The sequence below is a fragment of the Heloderma suspectum genome, chromosome 2, assembly GCF_057233095.1.
Source record: "Heloderma suspectum isolate Gila_16-S chromosome 2, 16-S_ref, whole genome shotgun sequence".
Classification (NCBI taxonomy): domain Eukaryota; kingdom Metazoa; phylum Chordata; class Lepidosauria; order Squamata; family Helodermatidae; genus Heloderma; species Heloderma suspectum.
This window is the reverse complement of record NC_139459.1, coordinates 285,806,838-285,830,687: the sequence shown is the minus strand read 5'-3', so window position 1 is coordinate 285,830,687 and position 23,850 is coordinate 285,806,838. Positions and strand designations below refer to the sequence as shown.

Here is a 23,850-nt window from a genome sequence, read left to right as displayed (position 1 = left end):
TACTGTCTAGTCTGCAAATTATCAGTGTAGGTTTAACAGGGATTAATTATTTGGTCCTTACTAGATCTGAGCTTCCCAATATTACACTGCCAGTGCTCATTACAGGCACCCTTTCTAATCTGGAGAGTTTAATCAGACTTGGTAACAGAGAGGCTTTGCAGGAAAGGCTTAACGCACAATGCCATCTGTAAAGGTGGAGAGTGAATGCTCCACCGATACCCAGTTTAGCTGCTTTACAAAAGGAAGCCAGCGCAATTTCACTTATTAGTAAAGAGCAGCTTTGAAAGGTTGCTGGGCCATTCACTCAGCGCTGCTCAGGTTCATCAATTCTAACTACCGCCAGAGGCCATATCTGTTCCACTGTCTCCTCTCTTCATATCACAGGACATCAAACACCTCGATTTTGGAAGAGAAGTGTCACAAGGAAAATTGTTTCATACTAAGATTCATGTTCACATTCCTTCTATATAAGCAGGAATGTGCAAAACAAAAAACCTAATTTGTCTCTCATAATAAGAACATTAAGAAGAGCCCTGCTGGAACAGACCAAGGGTCCATCTAGTCCATCATTCTGTTCACACAGTGGCCAACCAGCTGTCGACCAGGGACCCACAAGCAGGGCATGAGTGCAACAGCACCCTCCTACCCATGTTCCCCAGTAACTGGTGTACATGGGATTATTGCCTCTGGTACTGGAGGTAGCACACAGCCGTCAGGACTAGTAGTCACTGATAACCTTTCCTCCAGGAATTTGTCTAACCCCCTTTTAAAGACATCCAAATTGGTGTCCATCACTACATCCTGTGGTAGCAAATTCCATAGTTTAACTATGCGCTGTGTGATGTATAATAAGGTATACAAATGTATATTAAGTTATATATTTGAATGTATTTCTTCCCTCTGCTTCCAAGACCCTGGGGCTTTGCAAACAGTTTACACTTTAGTAGGAACTGGCTCAGAAGAGAAAGAGGTATAATGTAGGTAAGGCTTGGAGCAGAACAGTGAATACGGGCCACAGGCCAGGAAGCAGAAGGCTATGGGCAGAGACAGGAAGACTGGTGGGGCATCGAAAACCTCAGCTTACACAAAGTCCTGAGCATTATTATTATCATTATTAATGATAGAGCCAGTGTGGTGTAGTGGCTAGAGTGCTGGACTAGGAGTCGGGAGATCCGGGTTCTAGTCCCCACTCAGACATGGAAGCTCACTGGGTGACTTTGGGCCAGTCACAGGCTCTCATCCTAACCTACCTCACAGAGTTGTTGTGAGGATAAAATGGAGGAGGAGGATTGTGTAAGCCGTCTTAAGGAGGAAAAAAGGCGGGATATAAATGTAATAAATAAAATAAATAAATAAAATTTTCATTTGTATACCAGCCGATAGCCAAAGCTCTCTGGGTAGTTTACAAAAGATTACAACCTTAAAAATACTATATAAAACCATTTACATCCAAAACAATGTAGAACACTCAACAATAAACATTGTGGGAGTAGTTAAAAAGCCTTATCAAATGCTGTCAAATCCCTGGGAGCAAATGAAAGTCTTAACCTGGCGCCAAAAGGATGACAATGTTGGTTCCAAGCAGACCTCAGTGGGGATAGTATTCCACAATCGAGGGGCCACCACCAAGAAGGCCCTCTCCCTTGTTGCCACCCTCGAAATCTCCCTCAGAGGAAGCACCTGGAGGAAAGCCTCAGATGACAATTGTACTTTACGGATAGGTTCATACCATGAGAGGGTCTCCATCAGGTATTTGGTTTCTGAGCATTTCCTCACTTGCTTACTGTTTCCAAACCATTACCCCATGAGCCAAGGATCTCAAGATGCCAACATTTGCACTTGTACATTTCTGCACAGATTTAGGTGTGAAATATGGAATAGGAGAGGAATATCAAAATACAGGCATCCACAATCCACTTGCCACCTCGGCAGGAATAAGTATCTTGGCCTTGTGGCACAAAGGGTGTGTTGCAGTCCACGTCCCCTCCCCAAACCCCTCACTTGCGCTGTGGTTTGGAGAAGGTGAAAAATAGCAAATGTCTTCTCTTGCTGTTTCTTGTTTTACCCAAACTTCAGGGCAAGTGAGAGAAATCCCAAACACACATATACAATTCTCCTAAGTCCTCTGCATTTGTCTGGATAAGGAACCTTTCCTCACTGTTCCTTGCCTCAAATGAGAAAAATATTTGCCTCTTCCCTGGAGCCATCTGTGCATGCCAGAGGACTTGGAGGAAGGCAAGGGGTTGATGGCAAGCCCCAATACAGGAATGCCTGGCAGGCCAAGCCAATATTTGTAAACCCCTGGCAAAGTATCAACTTTGCCAATTAGGCCGAAGGCCTATCCTGCCTAATAGCCAGTCAGCAAAAATGACCAAATTAGGACAGAGTACTAGTGAAGTCACTTCCAGCCTCTAGCAGTTTAAAGCCAGCACTGTTCTGTTGTTGTTTATAAATCAGAATTCTGCACAAGACGACCTGAATTCTTTAACTTATTCATATTAAGTAGTGTGTGTGTGTGTGTGTGTGTGTGGGCGCGCGCACGCGCATGCGTCTTCATTCTATTTCAGCTAGTCATGGGCTGGGAGTAAGGAATTGCTCTGTAACTGGCAGCCTCCCCCTAGCATCAGGAAGCCCAGGCTATCTGCACAGCTCCAAACTACGACTACTTCCTTCCTTTTGCTAGCTGCAGCAACTCCATCTTTAGTGGTTGCAAGGCAATTTTCACTAGTAACCACATGAGGCTCCTTGCAATTTTTACTCAGCTTATTTTAGACAGATAATCTCCTTCCCTTCTGGGTTTGGGGCAATTTATTTTACCACATTTTAAAAGAAATATCCATTTAAATTGTCACGTACGCCTGGGACACGTTCTTCTCCTGGCACAAATTAAAGTGAGCTTCTGGCACTATATGAAACGTGACCATCCCTCCTTGAGTGAGAAAGAATGAGAGTGAAAGACAGGCAGTTGTGGGATCGGGGTTTTTTGTTTTTTGCGCATGTGTGAAAATCATCAAGGGAGTAATAAGGAACAAGGAAGTTGGACTTTGTCCAGCACTTAATACATTACATGCAAAAGCACAGGAAAAAGAAACAAACGTCGTAACTTGATATTAGGTGTAGAATTAAACATCCTGACAATCTTCACTTTCTTTGCTTTGGTTTATAAAATGCAAGTTATTATCCCTCATGGCTGTGAAAATGTAGCTGAAAGTGTGTGGATAACTGTGTCAGGTGAAATCTCTAAAGAAAGAGGGACCTTCAAAGGATTTCCAATATGAGGGCTTCAGTGTCCTGCATAGTTCCTCACCTCTCCCCACCAAAAGCAGAATAGATTATGCAAAGAAGACAAAGATAGCCTTAACCTTCAAGTAAGTGGTTTTGCTTAGTATTCCTGCAGGTCTGCATAGTGCACCAAACAAAAATCTGTGTTCCATCTCCAAGGAGATACAATTCTGCAGTTGCATGTGGACTGAATGACCAAAAGGTCTGGGCTTGCTTGTTGGTTGTATGACGGCTCTATTTAGTTGCAAGTCAATATATTTCCATTGTTATAGCTACCAGTTATTATGCATGCTTGTTTAGGAAATATTTGAATTTCAAAATGGGATTTTAAAATGCGCTTTATCTCCACTTGGTGTATTCTACCTCGTTTCTTTTTTTCTTGGCGATCTCTGTTACACCTGCTCATTGTAGTCCAAGCTGGGGAAGAAGATATCCCCATGGTCTTGACATACCTGCCTGAGCTTAGAGATGTACGGATTCCCCACCCTCCATTCCAGTGGGGAATCTGCCCGGAGGGGGGTCTGTTCCTCCCCCCCCCGGAACCCTCCGGAAAGGTTCCGCCCTGCGAGGATTCCACAGAGCTGCACTCCGGCTCCGTACCGCTCACTCCTCTTACCTCTGCTCCAGGAGGATTCTGGCCAGAACGGCACTCTGGCTCTGGAGCACTGGCGATACCGTATCATACATACCGTATAGCATATGTAGATACTGTACAGCCGCCGTTACCGTTATCACCAGCGCTCCGGAACTGGTGCCGTTCTGGCCAGAATCCTGGAGTGGAGATAAGTGGAGCCGTTCTGCCACGGATTCCGGAGGCCGGATTCCAAAGAATCCAGCCTCATTTGGGTCCGTGGCGGATTTCTCTGACATCCCTACCTGAGCTTCCTCCAGATCTATACTTTCCACTATATTGATTCATAGCTTACAGTTGGAATCATATCACCTTTTCACAGAAATACTAAACTGGCAGAAGAGTGAGCCTAGTTTTTCTCTGAGAGTTCCTTTCTCTGTTGACCTGGGAACCCAGAAGCAGCTAACCACTTCTGGATCAATAATACATGAACCCTGAAATGGATGCCTTCCTGAATATGTCAAGTCACTCTGTCCTCCTGACAGGAAATGTGAGCCTGTGGCTATAAATCTTTCATTCTCTCAACATAATATTTATGTTACGGAGACTTCAAGTCTCTGTTTTTATCTCCCATTCACTGTGTTTGAGGAAGTAGGTATTACATTTGGTATTATTACTGAATGGTCATAATCTTGTGGGATTCCCAAGTAACGCTATCTTGACCTCCTGGCTCCCAAAGACAGCTTCACCTCATGAAGTCTTGTTCTAACCATGTTTCAACATGCCTCTCCTGCCTCTGTAGATTTCCCAGTTGTTGCATGGTCATCCTCTATTCTATGACTCCTTGCTACCACTAAGCACTGTCCAAAGGCAACAATGGAAGCAACAGAACAGTATATGGCCATGTTCGGACATCAATGTAAGCTATGGTGGCTTAATAAGCTACTCACAGTAGCTTATTTAGAGAATAAACAACAGTTATCCCCCACACGATCAGCAAAATAAGCTACTGTGAATAGCTTATTTTCCCTGCCCTCGCCTCTCCTCCCTCTCCAGTCCTTCTGCTCTGCCGGATTGTATCCCAGCTTTCCCTGCATTGCAGTTTTCATGGAAAAATGAGCAGTGTCATTGTCATCACATGTGACACTTCGCAGTAGCGGGATCATGTGATCAGGGGAGGCTTTACTGTACTACGCATCTATGTTCCCCTATTCCACAGTTGCCTCTTTTTCCTTTTTTCACAGTAGCAGTCAGGGAGGTCTGTCATTGTGTAACTTAGTTTTAGCATGGCCCCGTGATAGCATGTTCAGGGGAGGCTATCATTGTACTGGGGAAGCCTACCCTGTACTGCCCGACTTTGCTTTTTCATGGAGAAGTGGCCAGAAAAGGGAAACGGGGCTGGGAGCTATAACTCCCTAACAGTTTGCGGGATTGGGGCAGAATTCCACAGATGGGGTACCCTCATGGGAAGCCTCCAGATGCTATACTGGATAATTGTGGAATTACGCTTCTTTATGGAAAGGTGAACAGTTGTTTCCCTATCCCCCCCTATTGCTCAAGTTGCACAGTTTAAAAGTAGTGACTGGGGAAGCCTGTCATTGTGTAACTTCGCTATAGTGGGGTAGCACAATAGCACAAGGCTGTCATTGTACTAGGGGAAAGCTGTCACTTTGTAACTGCAGTACGATATCAGGGAAGGCTGCACTTGTTTGGCTGCGGTTTTCCCTGGGCTGCTTCTCAGATCTCAGAAACAGAGCTCTGTAGGCTGGAACACAGCAGCCACGGTGCTTTTGGTTGCTCTTGCCAGCTGACTCTGTAGGCAATTGGAATAAGCCACGGTAAGTGCCACATGACACAACAACCGGTGGGTTAAATAACCCTTACTGCAAATCCATGCTATCGTGGATTTAAAAATTGTTGACAGACAACATGATAACCAATGATGGGTTAAATAAGCCATCATGGTTTATTTAACCCATCGTGGGTTATAGTGATGTCTGAACCCAGTGTATATCTTTACCAATATAAAATACAATCCAAGCTCCTTAACATTAAAGTCCCCAAAACAGCTTCTTTCATCCCCCCGCCCCCAAATCCCATATCTGAAGGCTGGGCTACACATTACACTCACCACATGGAGGCTGCTGAAATAGCCTGTCAGCTACTCCATGCTGTGGCCATTATGGGCAGGAACAGCTCAGTATCTGGATCATCAACATACTGAGCAAAGTTTCCATGCCACCACCAGCTTTCAGAAGGAGTATCCTGCAATGGTGTCAAAAGCCTCTACAGAATAAGAGCAATCAGTGTAGTGAACTGCTATACATACAGTTAATGGCTGCCAGGGACTAGCCTCCATACAACAAGCATAATATACACTTTCCCTTTCCCTTGCCCCCACCCCCTTTCCCCAACTATCAGCTATTTGGTGGCTTCCCAGCTTTTGTGCAGTTTTCCCCTGTTCTACAAGGCTGAAATGCCTCTTGTAAGACATACTTATTGGCAGTTAGAGATTTAAGCTAAAATATGCTGGTATTTTTGGCCTTGCCCCTTTGCCTTCGGCTCTAACCACCACTGAAAGACAGCCCCCAAGAGCTTCTCTGAAACTGAATTCAACCCTCAGACTGAAAGAGGTTCCCCATCCATGATACAGACCAATAGGTTACATGAGGCAAAATCAGCAGGAAAGCATCCTATCATCTATTGTGTCATTTTTTGAAGGAGAATGAGAAAAAAAAAAGTGACTGTCCTCACTGTAATGGCTACAACATCTGACTGGGGCAGAAAGGTGGCTTGAGCAACTGCTTGCTTCTGGAGTCAATTTCTCTTTGAAGGTTTATAATGCCATTGATGGCTTAAATCCAAAGGAATAACTGAGGAAAATCTGTGTCACTACCCTGGACTAGAATCCCAATTCTTTTTCTACAGTTTATTGTGTGCCAGTAGCACTATTATACACCTGTTTCAGCTTTGGTAAGGAGGGGGAATACTTCAGGTTCATCTAATGTAGACATCACAATGCTTCCAGATGCTTAATATAAAGACCTTGAGGTGTCAATGTGCCACTGCAAAATTTCAAATGCATGTTCCCAATCCCTCCAGGGGACATAAATGTTTTTTGAACTAACTTGTCATGAACAACTTTGGTGTATTTTATTGACCTCATAAACAAGTTCCTGGCATGGTCCTCAAGGCCATCAGGATTCAGAACAGCTGTCAGTGCTTCCAGATGTACTTTGCTAAGACGTTCAGGGGTCACTTACAAGACAGGGCAAGGCTGCCACCTGAAATACAGTACTAACAGTACAGCTTGACAAAAAAAAAAAAAGTCAAGAGACCCATGTCAGTGTATATATTATTCTCTGAACTCCACGCCTGTACAACAATCTCATAGCTTCTAGTCATTCATCCTCCCATGAGCCAAGCCACGACTGGAGAAAGCTGGATTGGGTGTCAGGTGCCCAGGGCCCCAGGGATGGATCCCAACATCCATATTATTACACTAAAAGGCTCTTAAGCACACCCCTTCCAAGGGGTTTCCTCTGCTCCGCTAACTTTACACGCTCAGCTTTGCAGGGCCTTAATTATTCAGGCATCCACAAAATTACAGCTCTGTATCGAGTGAAGCTCTTTTGTTTGTGTTGGAGTGTCTCTCCATTTTCTGAGCACTCTAGGCATTAACACTCTCCTCACATAAAGCAATAAAGGACACAATGGGGCCTTCAAGTCTGGAAAGTAGCTGATAAGATGATTCAAAATAATAATTTTATCTGCCAATAGGGTATGTTACAGAATGTGCTCATGTCTGCTCAGTTTTTTCCCTAGAGGACCAACACTGTTTTCTTTTTCTTATAGAGACTAAGGCTGCAATCCTATACACACTTATCTGGGAATAAGCCCCATTGAACTCAATGAGACATGTATAGGATTGGGTTGTACAGAGTCCCACATAATCGGAACGACTTCCCATGTGACACAACAGCAAACATGTATTTTGCCACTCTTCGCTCACATGGCAAGAAATTAAGCCCAGTCTCGGTTCTTTGGCATGTGTAACCACCATATCTTTGCAAACACATGCTTTTCATCATGCACATAAATTACATATTTGTGTGTGTGTGTGTGTGTGTACGTACGTACATGTAAATGTGTGAAAGATCCCTCAGATGTACAGTTGACCACAAACTCATCCAAGAACTAGACAATTTTTTTCTTAGCACAATGATGTCTACCACTTGCGAAACGCACTTCTGTATGAAAAAACCCCCAAACCATGCCAGCTAAGAGATCGCTTTTGCAGCTGAAATTAAATGGACAACAGAGAAGTGCGCCCTTTGCTGCAAACATCAGGAATTGTGCCTTGCTTCCATGTATTGTCACTGCACCAAAAAGATAACCTGCAGTGTTCCTAATGCTCTATTCACACATCTGTCAAATGTAACACACTTAACCAGACAGTCTTCTCGCCTCATCAAAAGTTATTTATCAAGGGTAATCTGAAATCAGAGAAGCAATGGGTGGACCAAATTCCTTTTCCAAGTTTTCCCATTAAAAATAAACCCCTCTCCACTAGCCAGCAAACAAAAAACTTGAGCATCATGCATGCTTTCCATTCCAAGGGAATGCTGTCACTAGAATTTTATGGTTAAAATACTTCTTAGAATTCAAAAGATGAAGTCCGGTTGCCAATTGTTCTCTTACACTACTTCACACCAATGCAAATTAAAAATGTGGTTGTTCAGGCAGGCATTTGGGGTGGGTTAGGGTATTTTAGAAAATGTTTTTATTGTAGAATTTTATTGTTTTAAACTGTTTCATTATATACTTTGTACATCGCCCAGAGTGGCTAGGTGACCAGCCAGATGGGCGATTAATAAATTTAATAAATAAATAAATAAAGCAAGCATTTTTATCCATCAGGGTGGGAAAAATCAGAGGCAGTGAGAAGTAGTACTGGCTACATCCTACCCTTGTGAAAATGGACTATAGAAACTGGCATGCCTTTGCTAAACTAGACCAGTGACCCATACAATTCAGGGCAGAGGGGCTTTGAGTTAATGCACAGCAAATCCACCCTGAGGTCACCTTGTGAAAAGGACCCTTCTGTGCTTTCTGGCCACAAAGTGTGCTCACAGTAGCTTAGCTTCTAGGAAATAGAAGTGCCCAACTTTCAATCCCTTTTCAGGTACATTCTTCTGTAAACCCACCCATCATTGGTTAAGATTTGGTCAGAATTCTCCAGCAAGTGAAAAGCAGTAAATCAACTTTTCACACCAACTCGTTTGTAGACTTTTGAGAAGTACTTAATTAGTATTCTTTTCTTAAAGCCTATGTCTTCCAAAACTGAATCCACACCTGGCACCAATTTAAGTGTGCAGAAATAGTATGTGGAACAGTCCTTCCTGGACTATACTATTCCAGAATAAAGGAGGATAACTGCATGCATAAATGCTTCCCCTGTGTTACAAAGGACTGTACATGGAAAACCAATATTCTCAGGGATAAGGATTTTAGCCCAGCTCTCCCTCCTGACTTACCACTGGGACAATTTTACATGGAGGAGCATTTTAACATGCAAAGCCCCTTCTGCAAAATAAAGTGGTACAGTCCAGGAAAGACCATACTGTAAGTTATTTCTTCATATTAAAATTGCCCTGTCAGATCTGCTAGTATAGATTAACAAGAGATTAAGGATATCAGTTGCCTTATCAATGGATCCAACAGGAGAAAGGTATCACTCATACTACTCTTCAAACCTGTTGTTAAACACGCCTTTTCCTACACGAAGTTGAATCTCCATGTAGGAAGAAAAGATGTATGAAATGGCTGGCAGAGGAAGTAAAAATGTTCCATTATACACTACAGCACCAAAACAAGAATAGCACCATTTGAATTTCTAAAAATATAGCTTGTAAATTCCCCCTCCTTTAAATCAGGAATAAAACTAGTACCCTCAATTTCACCTTTACTACAAACAATTTGCCAGGCCAACAAGAGTTTCTACCATCATCCAAGCAGGCTGGTTATTCTAAAATGGCTTACAATACAGCAAAACAGCACTTGTAAGGCTGAATACTTTATCTGCTTACCAAGTCTCCTGCTTACAACTTGTTTCGAATGTCAGAGCTCAGAATCGGAACATGAGAAGAAATCAAGGAGAGTGCTTCTGAGCATATGCAGGCTTCATTCTCTTTCCCATGAAAATCCATTTTTACCATTACCTTTTGCAACATGAAAGCTGATGCAGCATGGCTCCCTCTCTCATCACTCAGTAAGGACAAATGTCATGGGGGAAGAGTTCACACAGGAGATCCTCCCCATACTAGCATCACTCTGGTCTCCCCGAGGGGCAATGTAGGACAAAGCTGCAGCATCACAGAGTCCTCCTCCATAGCCTAGAGATCTTCAATTTGTTCCAGTTTAGTGCAAGAAGGAGCACACACTGTGAAGCTAACCCCACTTGGGTACCACCTAAAGGTCCCATATAACTATTTCTGGCAGTTTCACTAGTGAATACTGGCAAATCCACATGGTAAGCAGCTACACACAAACTGCTTGCCATACAGAATAGTCTAGATTCTATATGGCAACAGTTTAGATTTAAAGTAGCTTTCAGCCAGTGGCAGGAACATATGAATCAAGTACTTGCTTTGTCAGATCAGTCTAAATTCAGTCCATGTCACTTTCGCATGCGCGCAATTCAAGGTCCATTCCATCCCATTATCAGATTAATACGTATATTTTTTTTTTTTTAAGTCTGCACAAAATTATTTCTTTAAACGAAACTTTACTTACAGTTCTATGAAGAGGTCGAAGGGCTGCCTTATTAAAAAGGAAGATCTTTTTTTAAAAGAGGCAATAGTCTCTAGTTTGAGGCTAATTGTATGAGGTGGTCTCAGGAACGCATTTTAATTTCGTTATCTTTTCCTAACAAGTTAAAGCCACTTGAAGCTGCTGGAGGGCAAAGGAAGTGCCACGCGCAATGAAAAAGGTGGCGCAAATGCCCCTGAGAGTGATGAGGTGTGATGATGTGCTGTCTCTCCCAGGGACGTCATATGGAAAGCTGACACACATCTTTTTTTCCATACAATGTGCCCGGGAGAGACAGCACATCATCACATCACTCCCAGGGGCATTTGCGGTCCATTTTCAATGTGTGTGGCAGCAGTCATGCGCTCTAGTTGCTCCATGTGGCTATAACTTGTTTTTTAAAAAGGCAGCCCTCAGGCCACCTCATACAAATTGGTTGCAATGCAGATTTTTTTTGGGGGGGGGTTACAATTATTTTTACATAATTGTTTTTGTTTTGTTTTTTTAGTTTCTGGGGGATTTTGTTGTGTTTTTAGGGGTGGGTAGCCTGCCTGATAGGCGGGAGCGAGGGGGCATGTGTCCACCTGATGGAGGCAGTGGGGGGACTGTTGGGGGCCAGAACATACCAAGGCTGGGCGGCAGGCACTGGCGGAGTGCTAGGGGCAGGCCATGCCAGGTAAGGGGAACAAGGGAGAGATGTGTAGTATCTGTCCCCTGCTCCGGGCCTGTCCAGAGCCAAAGGATGGCTGGGGGAGGCGTGACCCCATCTTCTGGCCTTTGCTTGCTGCTCTGCAATGCCAGGTCTGTTACCCAGAAAACCTCCCTCATCCATGACATGATCCTGGATGAGGGTGCAGACGTGGCATGTATTATGGAGACCTGGCTGGCCGAGGCTGCTGCTCCAACCCTTGCGGCCATGTGTCTAGCCGGATTTTCGTATGCACAGCAGCCGAGGGCTGGGGATCAGGGAGGGGGAGTGGCTGTTATCTACCGAGAGTCCTTGGTCTTCACCAGACCCCCTCTCCATGAGACCAAGGTTGCTGAGTGCATGTACTGGAGGTTGGGCCCGAAGGGCAGTCTGGGGATTCTGATTTCAGAATTTCATTTCAGTCGGGCTTCAGGCTTGGGCATGGGACAGAAATGGCCTTGGTCGCCTTGGTGGATGATATGAGGAGGGCTCTGGATAGGGGTGAATGCTCCTTCCTTGTTCTCCTCAACCTCTCAGCGGCTTTTGATACCGTTGACCACAGTATCCCCCTGGACCACCTGGAGGGGTTGGGCATTGGAGACACTGTATTGCGGTGGTTCTGGTCCTTCCTCTCTGGCAGGTACCAGAGGGTAGCACTGGGAGAGGAGGTTTCGGACCCGTGGCCACTCACTTGTGGGGTGCCACAGGGTTCCATCCTCTCCCCGATGCTATTTAACATCTATATGAAGCCGCTGGGGGCTATCATCAGGAGGTTTGGGGTGCGGTGTCATCAATATGCGGATGACACGCAGCTCTACCTGTCATTCAAATCTTCACCAAGGTTGGCTGTAGAATCCCTGTCCAAATGTCTGGAGACGGTGAGTGGCTGGATGGGGAGAAATAAGCTGAAGCTGAACCCTGACAAGACCGAGGTACTTTTGGTGGGAGACAAGAGGAGGCTGGGGGATGTTGACCTGGTGTTGAATGGGGTACGGGTACCCTTGAAAGACCAGGTCCGCAGCCTGGGGGTCATTTTGGACTCCCAGCTGTTCATGGAGGCTCAGGTGTCAGCTGTGGGCCGGACAGCGCTATATCAACTCCATCTGATACAGCGGCTGCGCCCCTTCCTTCCCAACCATCTGCTCCCATCGGTAGTACATGCCCTGGTCTCCTCTCATTTAGACTACTGTAATGCACTCTACGTGGGGTTACCCTTGAAGACGGTTCGGAAGCTGCAGCTGGTACAGAACGCAGCGGCTCGCCTGATTAAAGGCAGCCACCAGCAAGATCACATCACTCCAGTGCTGAAGGAGTTGCACTGGTTACCAGTTGTTTTCCGGGCCAAATTCAAGGTATTGGTTTTGACCTTTAAAACCCTACATGGTTCCGGCCCAGCCTATCCTAAGGAGCACCTCCAGCAACACCAGACAGGTCGCTTAACAAGATCAGCCTCGGATGGCCTTCTCTCTGTCTCATCAGCCAGGACAGCTAGACTGGTGGGGACGAGGGAGAGGACCTTTTCTGTTGTGGCCCCCACTCTGTGGAACTCCCTCCCTAGGGAACTCCGCCATGCCCCCTCTTTAATGAGCTTCCGCCGTGCATTAAAAACGTGGTTGTTCAGGCAGACATTTGGGGTGGGTTAGGGTATTTTAGAAAACGTTTTTATTGTAGAATTTTATTGTTTTAAACTGTTTTATTATACGCTGTACATCGCCCAGAGTGGCTGGGTGACCAGCCAGATGGGCGATTAATAAATTTAATAAATAACAAATAATAAATAAAAAAATACATTTCTACACTGCCCAATAGCTGAAGATCTCCTGGCGATTCACCAAAACTCCTACAGAGCACTGTATGCTGACCTGCACATTGGCCCAGGAGATGCGGATCAGGTGAGTCTGCACAGGAATTTGGATGCAACAAATGAGCTGAATATCAGTACAAGACATATTGTGAAGGCACTGCTGCTTGTACACACATGCAGCTCAAAGTCATAGGATCTAGGTGATGTCTCAACATTTACAGGTACAGTAGTCCCATTTCCTCATTTATTCATTCAATCAAATCTCCTCTTTTGCTTAAAAGTGACACCATTAGCTGGAATTCCCACTGGGCAGATTCACAAATGAAGCACTGCACATTATCTCAGTCCTGCAGAAAGAGCTCTTTTCTTATATGTGCTGTGCCATCTGGCTAGTACGGCTATCTGTTAGGTTTCCTTCCTCTGCCCAACACACAACGATGCTATAATGAAAAACAAAAGAACATCTTTTGTTTCAGGAAAGAAGGTAGTGTGAGAATAAAGACTACAGAAAAGTCAAAGCTTACTGGACTTGGAGCAAAGTATCTACAGTGCCTACCAATTTAGGAAAGTAGCAGAACACGTGGGATGCCAAAATCATGAGATTCTAAAGGCTGGTTCACACACAACTCTGGAAAATATCCCCTATGTCAGGGGTAAGCAACCTGGTTCCCTCCAGATGTTTTGAACTACACCCGCCATCAGCCCTAGCAAGCATGGCCAATGATCAGGGATTGTGGGGGTTGTCATCCAAAACATCTGGAGGGAACTGGGATGCCTACCCCTGCTCTATGCACTGTGGCCATGGAGCTGAGCCTTGGTTTTCCACTACCAGATATAGAATTAACTGTGGCTCACATGCAAAGATTTGCATGCAGATCACGCACACACAAGCAACTGCAAAATAGGGATAGAGGGACAGCATGGTCGGGATGCACACAGTACACGCATATGCCATAAGCCCTGGGTCTACACATTTTTTATTCACAATCTTTCTCCCACACTCCACTGTGTGTAAAGCACACATGGTGGGGCTGCATGTGAACCAGCCCTCACACTCAAACCAAGCTCAAGAAACTATTTATTGAAATCATTATTCAATATTGTGCCTAGCTATAAAACCACTTCTGACATAATATTCTGTACGTAAGGATAGATTTTGTAAAAGCAATCACGTGAGAATTTTAATGTGGAATTTTTGCATGGAAACCGTAACATTTCCCAGAAGGATATATAAACAAGCTGGATCCCATTCACGGGTGCTGCTCTGAAAAGGATGCGTCATGCAGATAATCCCCACACCATGTTTCCATGAGGAGACACTCACATGCTCACTTTCTGCAATGTCAGGGGAAGGTCACTGTGATCTTAAGTACGTCGACTTCTAGTAGAAGGAGCAACATCTATGGTGGTATCCTACAGCAGAGATGGAAGCAGCACATTGAACGTCTAACACCCTGTTCTCCTCACATGATTAAGAACTGCATGGAGAATGAGGGAGACCTCACATCCCAGAGACGTTCACCTGGCACCAACATTGTCATCTTTTTGGCACCAGGTTAAGACTTCCCTCTACTCCTAGGCATTTGACAGCATATGATCTTACTACTCCTTGTATTGCTTTTATTGTAATTGGAATTGTTTAATGTTTTTAATATTGTATTTTAAATGTGATTTTAATATTTATACGTGAACTGCTCAGGGATTCTATTATCATAGAATTATAGGGTTGGAAGGGGCCTACAAGACCATTGAGTCCAACCCCCTGCTCAATGCAGGAAGCCTGATTCCCAGGAGGTCTCCCATCCAAATACTAACCAGGGACCCTGCTTAGCTTCCGAGATCAGATGAGATCAGGTGCATCTTGTCCTTTATCTAGCAGGATATAAATATCACAAATAAATAAATAAATATGATGGGGCTTTTTAATTTAGGGTGCAATCCTATACATGTTTACACAGAAAAACATCTGGCTGAGGAATTTGGGGAGTTGTAGGGCTTTTTTCTGTCTAAGCATGCACTGAATGGCACCCTGCGTTGTTTTACTGGGTCTTGGCATTTTAAATTGTTTTTAGCTGTTTTAAAGTGTTTTAACTTTTTGCATGTTTTAACCCCTCCCTTGAGTCTTTTTAAGAGAAAGGTATCCCATAAATTTAATAAATAATAGTAGTAGTAATAATAATAATCTGTACAGACCCCACTTACCCACGGAGCTGCTCTGTATTTGTAGGTTCCCCCTGTGAAGTGGAACCCTGAGTATGCAGGGTTCCATGTCACAGGAGGACCTACAGCATAGAGCAGGCTTTCCTCTACAGATGTGCCCCCCCCCAGATATGGACGGGGGTGGCAGTGAGGGTCAGAAGGTGGGGCCATGCTCTCACCCTCTATGCAATTGCTAAGAGCCAAAACAGACATTACTTTAACTCCATATCTAACAGCTGCATCTTTTTTCATTTTACTCTAAAGCAGGCACAGTGGCCCCAGTTGAGATCATGACCCTAGTGTGGGTGGTAGGGAGGCTTTTAAAATCCAGACTGGGTCTGAACACTTCACATTTGCAAAAAATACAAAAAATAAGCAAACAAACCAGCACGAACTGGTTTTAGTTCTGGCTTTTCCTGCAGTATATTTGACCAGGAGCTTACTCATGGCTTTTATCTAAAATGCTGCACAATGGCAATTTGCCAGGAGTATAAGCTCAGCCATCAAAGGGGATATGAGACACAGAAAAGCTTTTTCTGGGACCAAATAAGCCACTTCCTACATTTAAAGAGCAGTTTGTGATTTCACCCCAGCACAAGTTAAGGTTAGTTGGACATTCACATAAATGGGCTGTTTTGCCCAAGCAAAGCCCTATGTTCTCCTCCCTTTCCTCACCTCCTCCCACAAAGCCAGAAGAAGGCCTTCACTAGGGTTTGGTTTCACATTCCACTAATCCTAGCTTCTCATTATGGACAAACCAGAGGTCAGTTTCTAAACAAACCAACTTCAAACCTGGCACTTTTTTTTATGTTTTATCGATCATGATTTCTGGGTAACACAGAATGACAAACCAGGATTAGTGGAACATGAAACTAAACGTTAGTGAAATCTTTCTACCTGCCATACAGGAGAATGAAAATGTAAGAACACAGGAGCTGTGCTGGATCAGACCAAGGATCTATCTAGTCCAGAGCTTTGTTCCCCCAGCGGCCAACCAGATGCCTCACTGGGAATCCACAAGCAGGACATGAGCACAGTAGCAACCTCCTGCTTGTGGTCCCCAGCAACTGGCACTGCGAGGAAATATGCTGCTTCTGATACTGGATGTAATATGCAGCTACCATGACTAGTTGCCACTGATAGCCGAATCCTCCATTAATTTGTCTAATCCCCTTTTAAATGGGAGGTGATTGGTAGTGATGGGAGGTGAGGAGGGTGCAAGGCCAAGGTTTTGCTCAGGCTCTATCCAGCTCATACCAGTGGTAATAAATCATGGATTACCCTTACATGCAAACTGTGCGACATATGTAGTTGCCACAGGTTTAAATTCCCTGCTCAGTCATGTCAGTCACTGGGTTGCCTTCAGCTACACACCATCCCTCCATCTAACCTACCCTTAAAGAGTTATTGTGTGGGCAAAGTGAATTAATTATTATATGGTAAGCCACCATGAGCCCTGAAGGACATAATTAAGATCTATATTAGTTAAACAAAAGAGATTTCTCCACTCTTCTACAGTGGTTAAGAAGGGTGGAGTGCTAACCCATGTTAATGATCATGATAACACTACAGGTAAATTAAACCTAGAACAAAAGGTACAGCTTAACAAAGCATTTTAAGCACATTCCCACGAGCATACAATGAAAGAGTGGGGAAAACCACCCCATTGCTATAATGTAACAATACAGACCTTGCAAATAAGAAGGTACATTAAGAATTAAGCTGTCTGTGTTCAATTATTTTTAGAGCCTGCCCTACAGCAAGGAATGATGACTCTAATTATTGTTATTACTTGTGAGACTAGATCCAGAGAGTTATGCTTGGTTAATTTTGCTGGAATAAAACCAGTTCCATTGTGTGGGTTTTTAAAATGCTGAATACTTAGCAATGTTACTGCACTTGCATTCATCTTTCAACACAGCAGCTCTTTGCAGGGAATATGAACACTGGCATTACCATTTGCTATGCAAACGGATGACTTTGATGGATTACCAGTTGGTGAAATGCAAATAACTTTGGAGGTTAAAAGGTAGGGTGATCTGGCATAAAGCCCAACTAACCATAACAAAGGATACAGTTGAGAAAATAAAATGAAGAATCAGGGTAGAGAAGCAGGCAGTTGTTCAAGGCAATTTGGACATTTCACTCAGATATTCAGAACTGAAGAAAACAATGAGATCCAGGGCAAATATTTTAGAAAAACAGCTTCTCTAGAGCAGCAAATACAAGAGTAGCAGGTTGAAGGAAGTCTGGAGAACAATTAGGTACAAATTATGAGCATCTATTCAGATTTTACTGATTGCTAAATTCCTGACACTTGAGCTGCAAACTTAAACAGGAAGCTCCTCCTTAGCCCAGTACAGAGCACTGAACCATGAACCCATCTTCAGCTCTTGTTTTGTGCTTCAGTCCCCAGTCCCCACAATCTACTCCCAGTTAGGCTTAGGAATGCTGAACTCTGCCTAGGATTGGGCTGTTCCTCGACAAGGTGAGATCCAAATAGTTTTGGATGTGTTGGTAGGCAAGGAACTTTACCTCTCTCTCAAACTGCCACTTTTTGCAATGGAAAAACGCTAATACAAATTGTAGAGGCGTAGTGCTATTTCAGTCTGCTGTTAGCAAAGAAACAAAGAGTCCTTTGGCACTTTCATGACTACGGGCGCGATCCTATGCATGTGTAGACAGAAAAAGTCCTATAGCTCCCAGCATTCTCCACGGGAGTTGTAGGACATTTTTCTGTATAAACATGCATAGGAACACATCTTAACACAATGTTATCATGACACATGCTTTCCTGGGCAAGTGCCCACATTGTTAAACATAAAACACAAAGTGCATCATCACCTTTGGACAACTAGATGTGATAGCCTTCAAGTTGGTTTCCTCTCTCAGTGATGAAAGTAGATCCACTTTAAACTTCCTGAGGTGTATATTAGACAAAAGAGGGCTGTGATAAAAAAAGACTAAACATGCAACCCCACAGGTCTACTCTGAAGTAAGGCCCACTACGTTCAATGAAACTTAATCCCACGTAAGTGTCAACAGGACTGTAGCCTAGAGGGGTTATGGGTGACATGGGCATGAGGAAGGAAACAGCCTGGCTTCAACTACCTGACAGAGGAGAATTGGGGATACAGTTGGAACGACTGAAGAAAAATTCAAACTGTATTTTAAAGAAACTTAAGAGAGTTTCCTGCACTCCTAAAACGTGGTGATCTAGACTGGAATCAGAAGAGCTTGAAAAAGAAAGCTGCAATGATGCGCAGAGTTTTTCCACATTCTTTCCTCTTATGGACTAGACTGCCAGTGCTGACCCCGGTGCTGCTTAATTTCAAGGGATCCAAGACATGGCTGTCCTGCACTTATGGATCATAAGAGCTGAACTTGCGCATCCCCAAATTCTTTCTTAAAAAACAAGGACACCATCCCATGAAGTGCACCCCCTGGTACTTTAAATCAGGGTGTGAAAGTCAATGCATCAATGCATGAGGAGTGCATTGTCTTTTCTAGGGATGGGGAATAAGGAAAACAGATCAGGTATTCATTGCTTGAGAGCTTCCAGCTTCCCAAATGTTTTGGTAGATCAGGAAACTTCCCTTGTTTGCTTCTTAATTAAACTCTTTGTAGAGCAGAGACCAAGATGCAATTGGCTTCATTGCCAAGTAATGGTGGTTGAGCCACTAAGTAATAGGGACCGTAAATTTGAGGTTCCTGCCAAAGGAATCTCACCAAAGTGTTTAACAACAGGAAGAATTCAGGAACGTCAAGATATATTACTCTGCACAACCGCCTCTTGAAGACAGCTGGGGAAAATCAACAGTACACAATTCACTGCAATTGAAATGGACAAAGCACTGAAGAATCTATAGCAGGTAACAATTCTGTATTGTCAAGAGTGGCGAAAAAGCTGACCCAGGAGGTCTCTCGCATCTCCAGCTTCTATATACTAATATTGATTATGTTACATAATTTATAGCGCATTTAAAACCTCAATTGAGATTTCAAGGTAGTTAAAGTATATGGAAGGAGGGGTGGAGAGAGAAGAGTCGTCCACAATCTGTGTCTTCAGTTTGTTTACAATGACCAAACCCTGAAATGAACCCTTGCCACTCCCAGTCAAGCCATGCACCTTCTTCAGAAGCAAGTTAACAGTGCTGGGTTCACACAACACGCTAACCCACCCAGTGTGGGCTTTTGCTGAACCGTGGGTTATCGTGTTGTCTGAATGCAGCGCATTTTCTGTGGGGTTGCTTGTTCACTTGTTAACCACCCTGAACAACCCAACAAGCCATGGGTTCTCAAGGTGGTTTGATTGAGGAAAATAAACCACACTACATGGTTAACTAGTCACCCTGCGGAAAACATGCTGCAATCAGACAACACGATAACCCACCCAGCGGAAAACACACTGTGCTCAGACAACACAATAACCCATGGTGGGATAGCGTGTTGTGTGAACCCTGTGTCAGCTACTCTAAGAGATGTTTCAGGACATGAGTAATTTTTCTTGGCTCAGTTTATTTATGTCAAAGCCAAATTAAAGTTTACTAGGCCAAGCATCAAAGTATTTAGATAGCTAAAGAAAATGCAAGGCTGTGATTTCACCAGGGCCTGTATGTAAAATCCAAAGATACTGTGGTTAACAGGACTATTACACTGTAATTCTTAATCCAAATCAAAAGCGTTGTATTGGGTTTGGTAACTCAAGCAATACATTCCAAGGTCCTATAGCTGAGCTCCCTTTTTCCATACTTTCATCCATTGTGTGTTTGCTTTGAATTATGGGACATCACAAAATGGCCCAAGAGATGACAATGGTATTGTCAACGTGTTAGCAAACCACTGCCTCAAACTTTGATCATGTCAAGGGTGGGCAACTTGTGGCCCTCCAAATGTTTTGGCCTAACCTCCCATCAGCCTTAGCCAGCATAGTCAATGGTGAGGGATGATGGAGTTGTAGGCCAAAACATCTGGAGAGCCACAAGTTGTCCATCCCTGAGGTAAATACATCTGGAATAGGAGAATAAGGAAGGAGCGGATAGAAGGGGGGGGGATTAATCACCCCATGGTAGCACAGAAATTTAGGACTTCTGCCTCAATACAGAGATAACTGCACTTAGTGACACACACAACACAGATGACAAAGCATACTAAAAAATATTTTACCAGACCAAAGGCTCTGACCAACTATTTCTTCAAGTCCAGTCTTGTTTTTGGAATGTAGAAATAATCAAATAATGGACAACCACCTAAAATTTGGAAGACTACAAGCTATTCAGGCTATTCTCAGACAGAGGCCCTCTCAGGATTCAGCCTGATACCTACAAGCTACACAAAGACTGTGACAACCCTAGGCTGCCCATGCTAGTCCAAATGGCAGAATGGGGACCAGCAAGATTAGCAAAAGTGGCACAGTGTCAAAATAAAGGCCACAACTCAAAAACATTGTGGTTACTTGGTACCTCTTGCACGTGGTAGTTCTTCCCAACACACACATTCTTCCATTTTAGTATTAAATTGCCAAAACAGCTATAGCGAAATGCCATATCTAGATAAGCTGGGCAACACCTCCAACTAGACCTTCAGGCCTAGTTCACATCTGATATATTCATGTTATTGATAGAAACACGTAACTACTTCAAACATGACACTGTATACAAGTATGCATAAAGTAAACAGAGAGATGGTGTGATCTAATGGTTAGAGTACCAGACTAGAACAGGAGGACCCAGATTCAAATCCAAAGCTGACCTTAGGCTAGTCACAGTCTCTTAGCCTAACCTACTTCACAGGGTTGTTGTGCTGATGTAGTAGGCAGTGGAGAAAACCCATGTATGCCTGAGCTGCTTGGAAAAAAGGTGGAATATGATGGAACACATGTTGTGTGTCACATATAGCTAATTCCAACATGTGTGCATACACTTCTCCATAACTTATGAATGACCCTTAAATTGTTAGTGTTAACATGCAAGCCAAATCAGCCTTAGCTGTCGATGGCATACTTAGGGCACAATCCTATGGGGGATAGGCGGCCGCCTCTGAACTCAGAGGTGACTGCCTATCCAATGCAGGGCAGGAGAAGCATGGAGGGGATTGTCCCCTCTGCGCTTCAGCTGCCCTGCATTTGCCGCTAGACAGCTGATTTCGGCTGTCTAGCCGCAGAAAGGCGGAGTGGGGGAAGAGGATGCCGGATGACATATAGAATGTGTTGTACCGGAATTTCTGCCTTCCCTGCCCTGGAACGCCCTGTTTTCGCCGCTCCACGCTCCTCTTCCAAGCACAGAGTGCACGGCTGTTCTGAGCAGCCTGCGAGACAGCGCAGGGGGGGGGGGTTGGTTCCCAGAGAATGGACATATCCTGTGGCCATCTAGCAGCCATAGGATTGCTCCCTTAAAGAAGCTGAAATTAATCATAGATCTACATGGCCACTACAAAATTACACACACTAATGTACCTGTTGTTAATAAAGCGAGACTGCTACTAGTACCCATGAGATTGTTCCCTATGGCAAAATGCAGAGGGCTTTTCAGTAAGGTCTTCAGGCATATCAGCACCTCTCTTAACAGTGTATAATGTACAATTATACATTTGAACCAGTTAAACAAATTCTGATCAGCCCACCATCCCCTTTAGAATCACAGTTTTGTGATGGTGCTGAAAATTAGAGATCCTAACCACTGAAAAAGCTCTAATTCTGAAGGTTAAAGAATGGGAGTGGGAGTGGGGGTGGACATGTCCTAGGAGATCATTTGCTGGTTGCCCTCTTAAGGTATTTTCCTGGCTTCCAATCACAATTCTTGTTACTCAGTTTCATCCTGTTATAGCAGGTTGTATCCTCACAGCTGTGCAATCAATCCCTCTCGGATTATTACAGCTTGTCGAGATTTCACTGTAGAATCTAATGCACTCAACATTAGCAGCATGAGACATCTACAGTTGCTGAAAAAGTACTGTCTGGAGGATTAAAACTGATATGACATCAAGTTTGGATTAGGCCTCAGGTGTCATTCTGCAGCCTGGCATTATCTCTAAAAATTCTCAGTAAGTTAAAAATAGGACGACAAAAGGCATACAGATATTTTTTCGCCATAATTACCATTAGTTTAGTCAGTACAATTCACATATATCATAAGCACACTGTATCATTTATTGTAATAATGAACTATCACAGCTTTCTAACTCAAATCCTGCATTACTTTTACCTTCTGCAGTGCTGCAATTCTTTGCTGCATGAATTTCAACAAAATCCTAGCATGTATCAAGAATTTGATAGGATTTGTTATTTCAGATTATGTTTTGTGTGATCTTTTGAAGAATGCTAAAGACACACGAAGAGACATAAAACGAAGTAGCTGCCTGCTTTGCAGAATGGGAAATGGCTCCTGCAATTATGATTCACACTGCAGAGCTAAACACGTTCAGATATAATAGAGCAGCAGAAGAAAGGCTGACACATTTCAAATCCTTCGCAGAGCAGAGAAAAGCAAGGAGCCCCAACAACATCCCCATGAAACAACTGCACCCACATAGAACCACAACAACTATTGTTGCTGTTTGTGCAGATTTTACATGAGGGAGCGGGGGTTGGAAGCTGCTGCACACATATGGAGATCACATGTAAAAGAGAAGATGCTAAATACATGATGAGGCTACTAGAAAACAAGTCATCCAGAAGAGATACCGCTGCAGGCTTTAAAAGCTGGATAGCAACGAAGACTGTGGGCAGTGCTTTCTAGAAATCCAGATGAGCAAGGGCCGTCAGGGGGTATACAGAACATACCTGTTTTAACCCTGAAGCTCTAGCTCCCCTTGGCTACTGATTGTACAGACCAGCACCTGGGAAAATGGATACTTGCCGGTGAGTGCAGCCCATTTCGCATTTAGGAGAAACGTGGGCTCGGTGAGGCATCCAGTGCAATCTCTGTGAGGCAGTGTCTACCCCCCAGGCATATCTAGAAGCAGAGGAGCCAAGATCGCCAGGTGCCCTTCATCTGAAAGAATCCCCCCCTTTAATTCATCCCTCCCAGGAAATCAGGGATGCCCCTTGCTTTAAGAGCCACACACGCCCGAACAGGCGACACAGCTTGCGCAGCGTCCTTCTCCAAACACCGGGCAGGATCAGCCCCGGGGACCTGCACGCTTGGCCAGGGCACCGCCGCATCCCTCTCCCCGCCACCAGCACCGCACGCTGAGTGCGGCAGCGCCGGGGCGAGGAGGGCAGAGGAAAGGCGACCTGGGGGGAGCCAGGACCGGAGCGGGGTGCGGCTGCAGGGATGGGCAGCGGCTGTTGCCCGAGGCTCAGCCGGGCGGGCCGCTCGCCCCAGGCTCCGGAGCGGGAAGGGCTGCGGGGGGGGCGCCGCGACGGCAGCCTTCCCTACCGTGGATGCCGGTCTGGTGAGTCATGGCTCCGGATCCGGTCCGCTTCGACAGACCCCGCCGAGCTCGCCGCTGTCTCCCGGGCAGGAAACGGCTCCGACGCCCGCGCCGCCCGCTTCC

The 23,850-nt window shown here is 44.5% G+C and overlaps 1 protein-coding gene across 1 annotated transcript in view; it reads right to left on the bottom strand.

Annotated features, from left to right (window-relative positions):
- Window positions 1-23,850, bottom strand: part of TWF2 (twinfilin actin binding protein 2) — a 77,239-nt gene extending 53,389 nt beyond the window's left edge. The window contains exon 1 of the mRNA XM_084839710.1: window positions 23,733-23,850. Within this exon, the coding sequence (XP_084695836.1) occupies window positions 23,733-23,757 (25 nt within the window). The 5' untranslated portion in view covers window positions 23,758-23,850. The remainder of the gene's footprint in view (window positions 1-23,732) is intronic.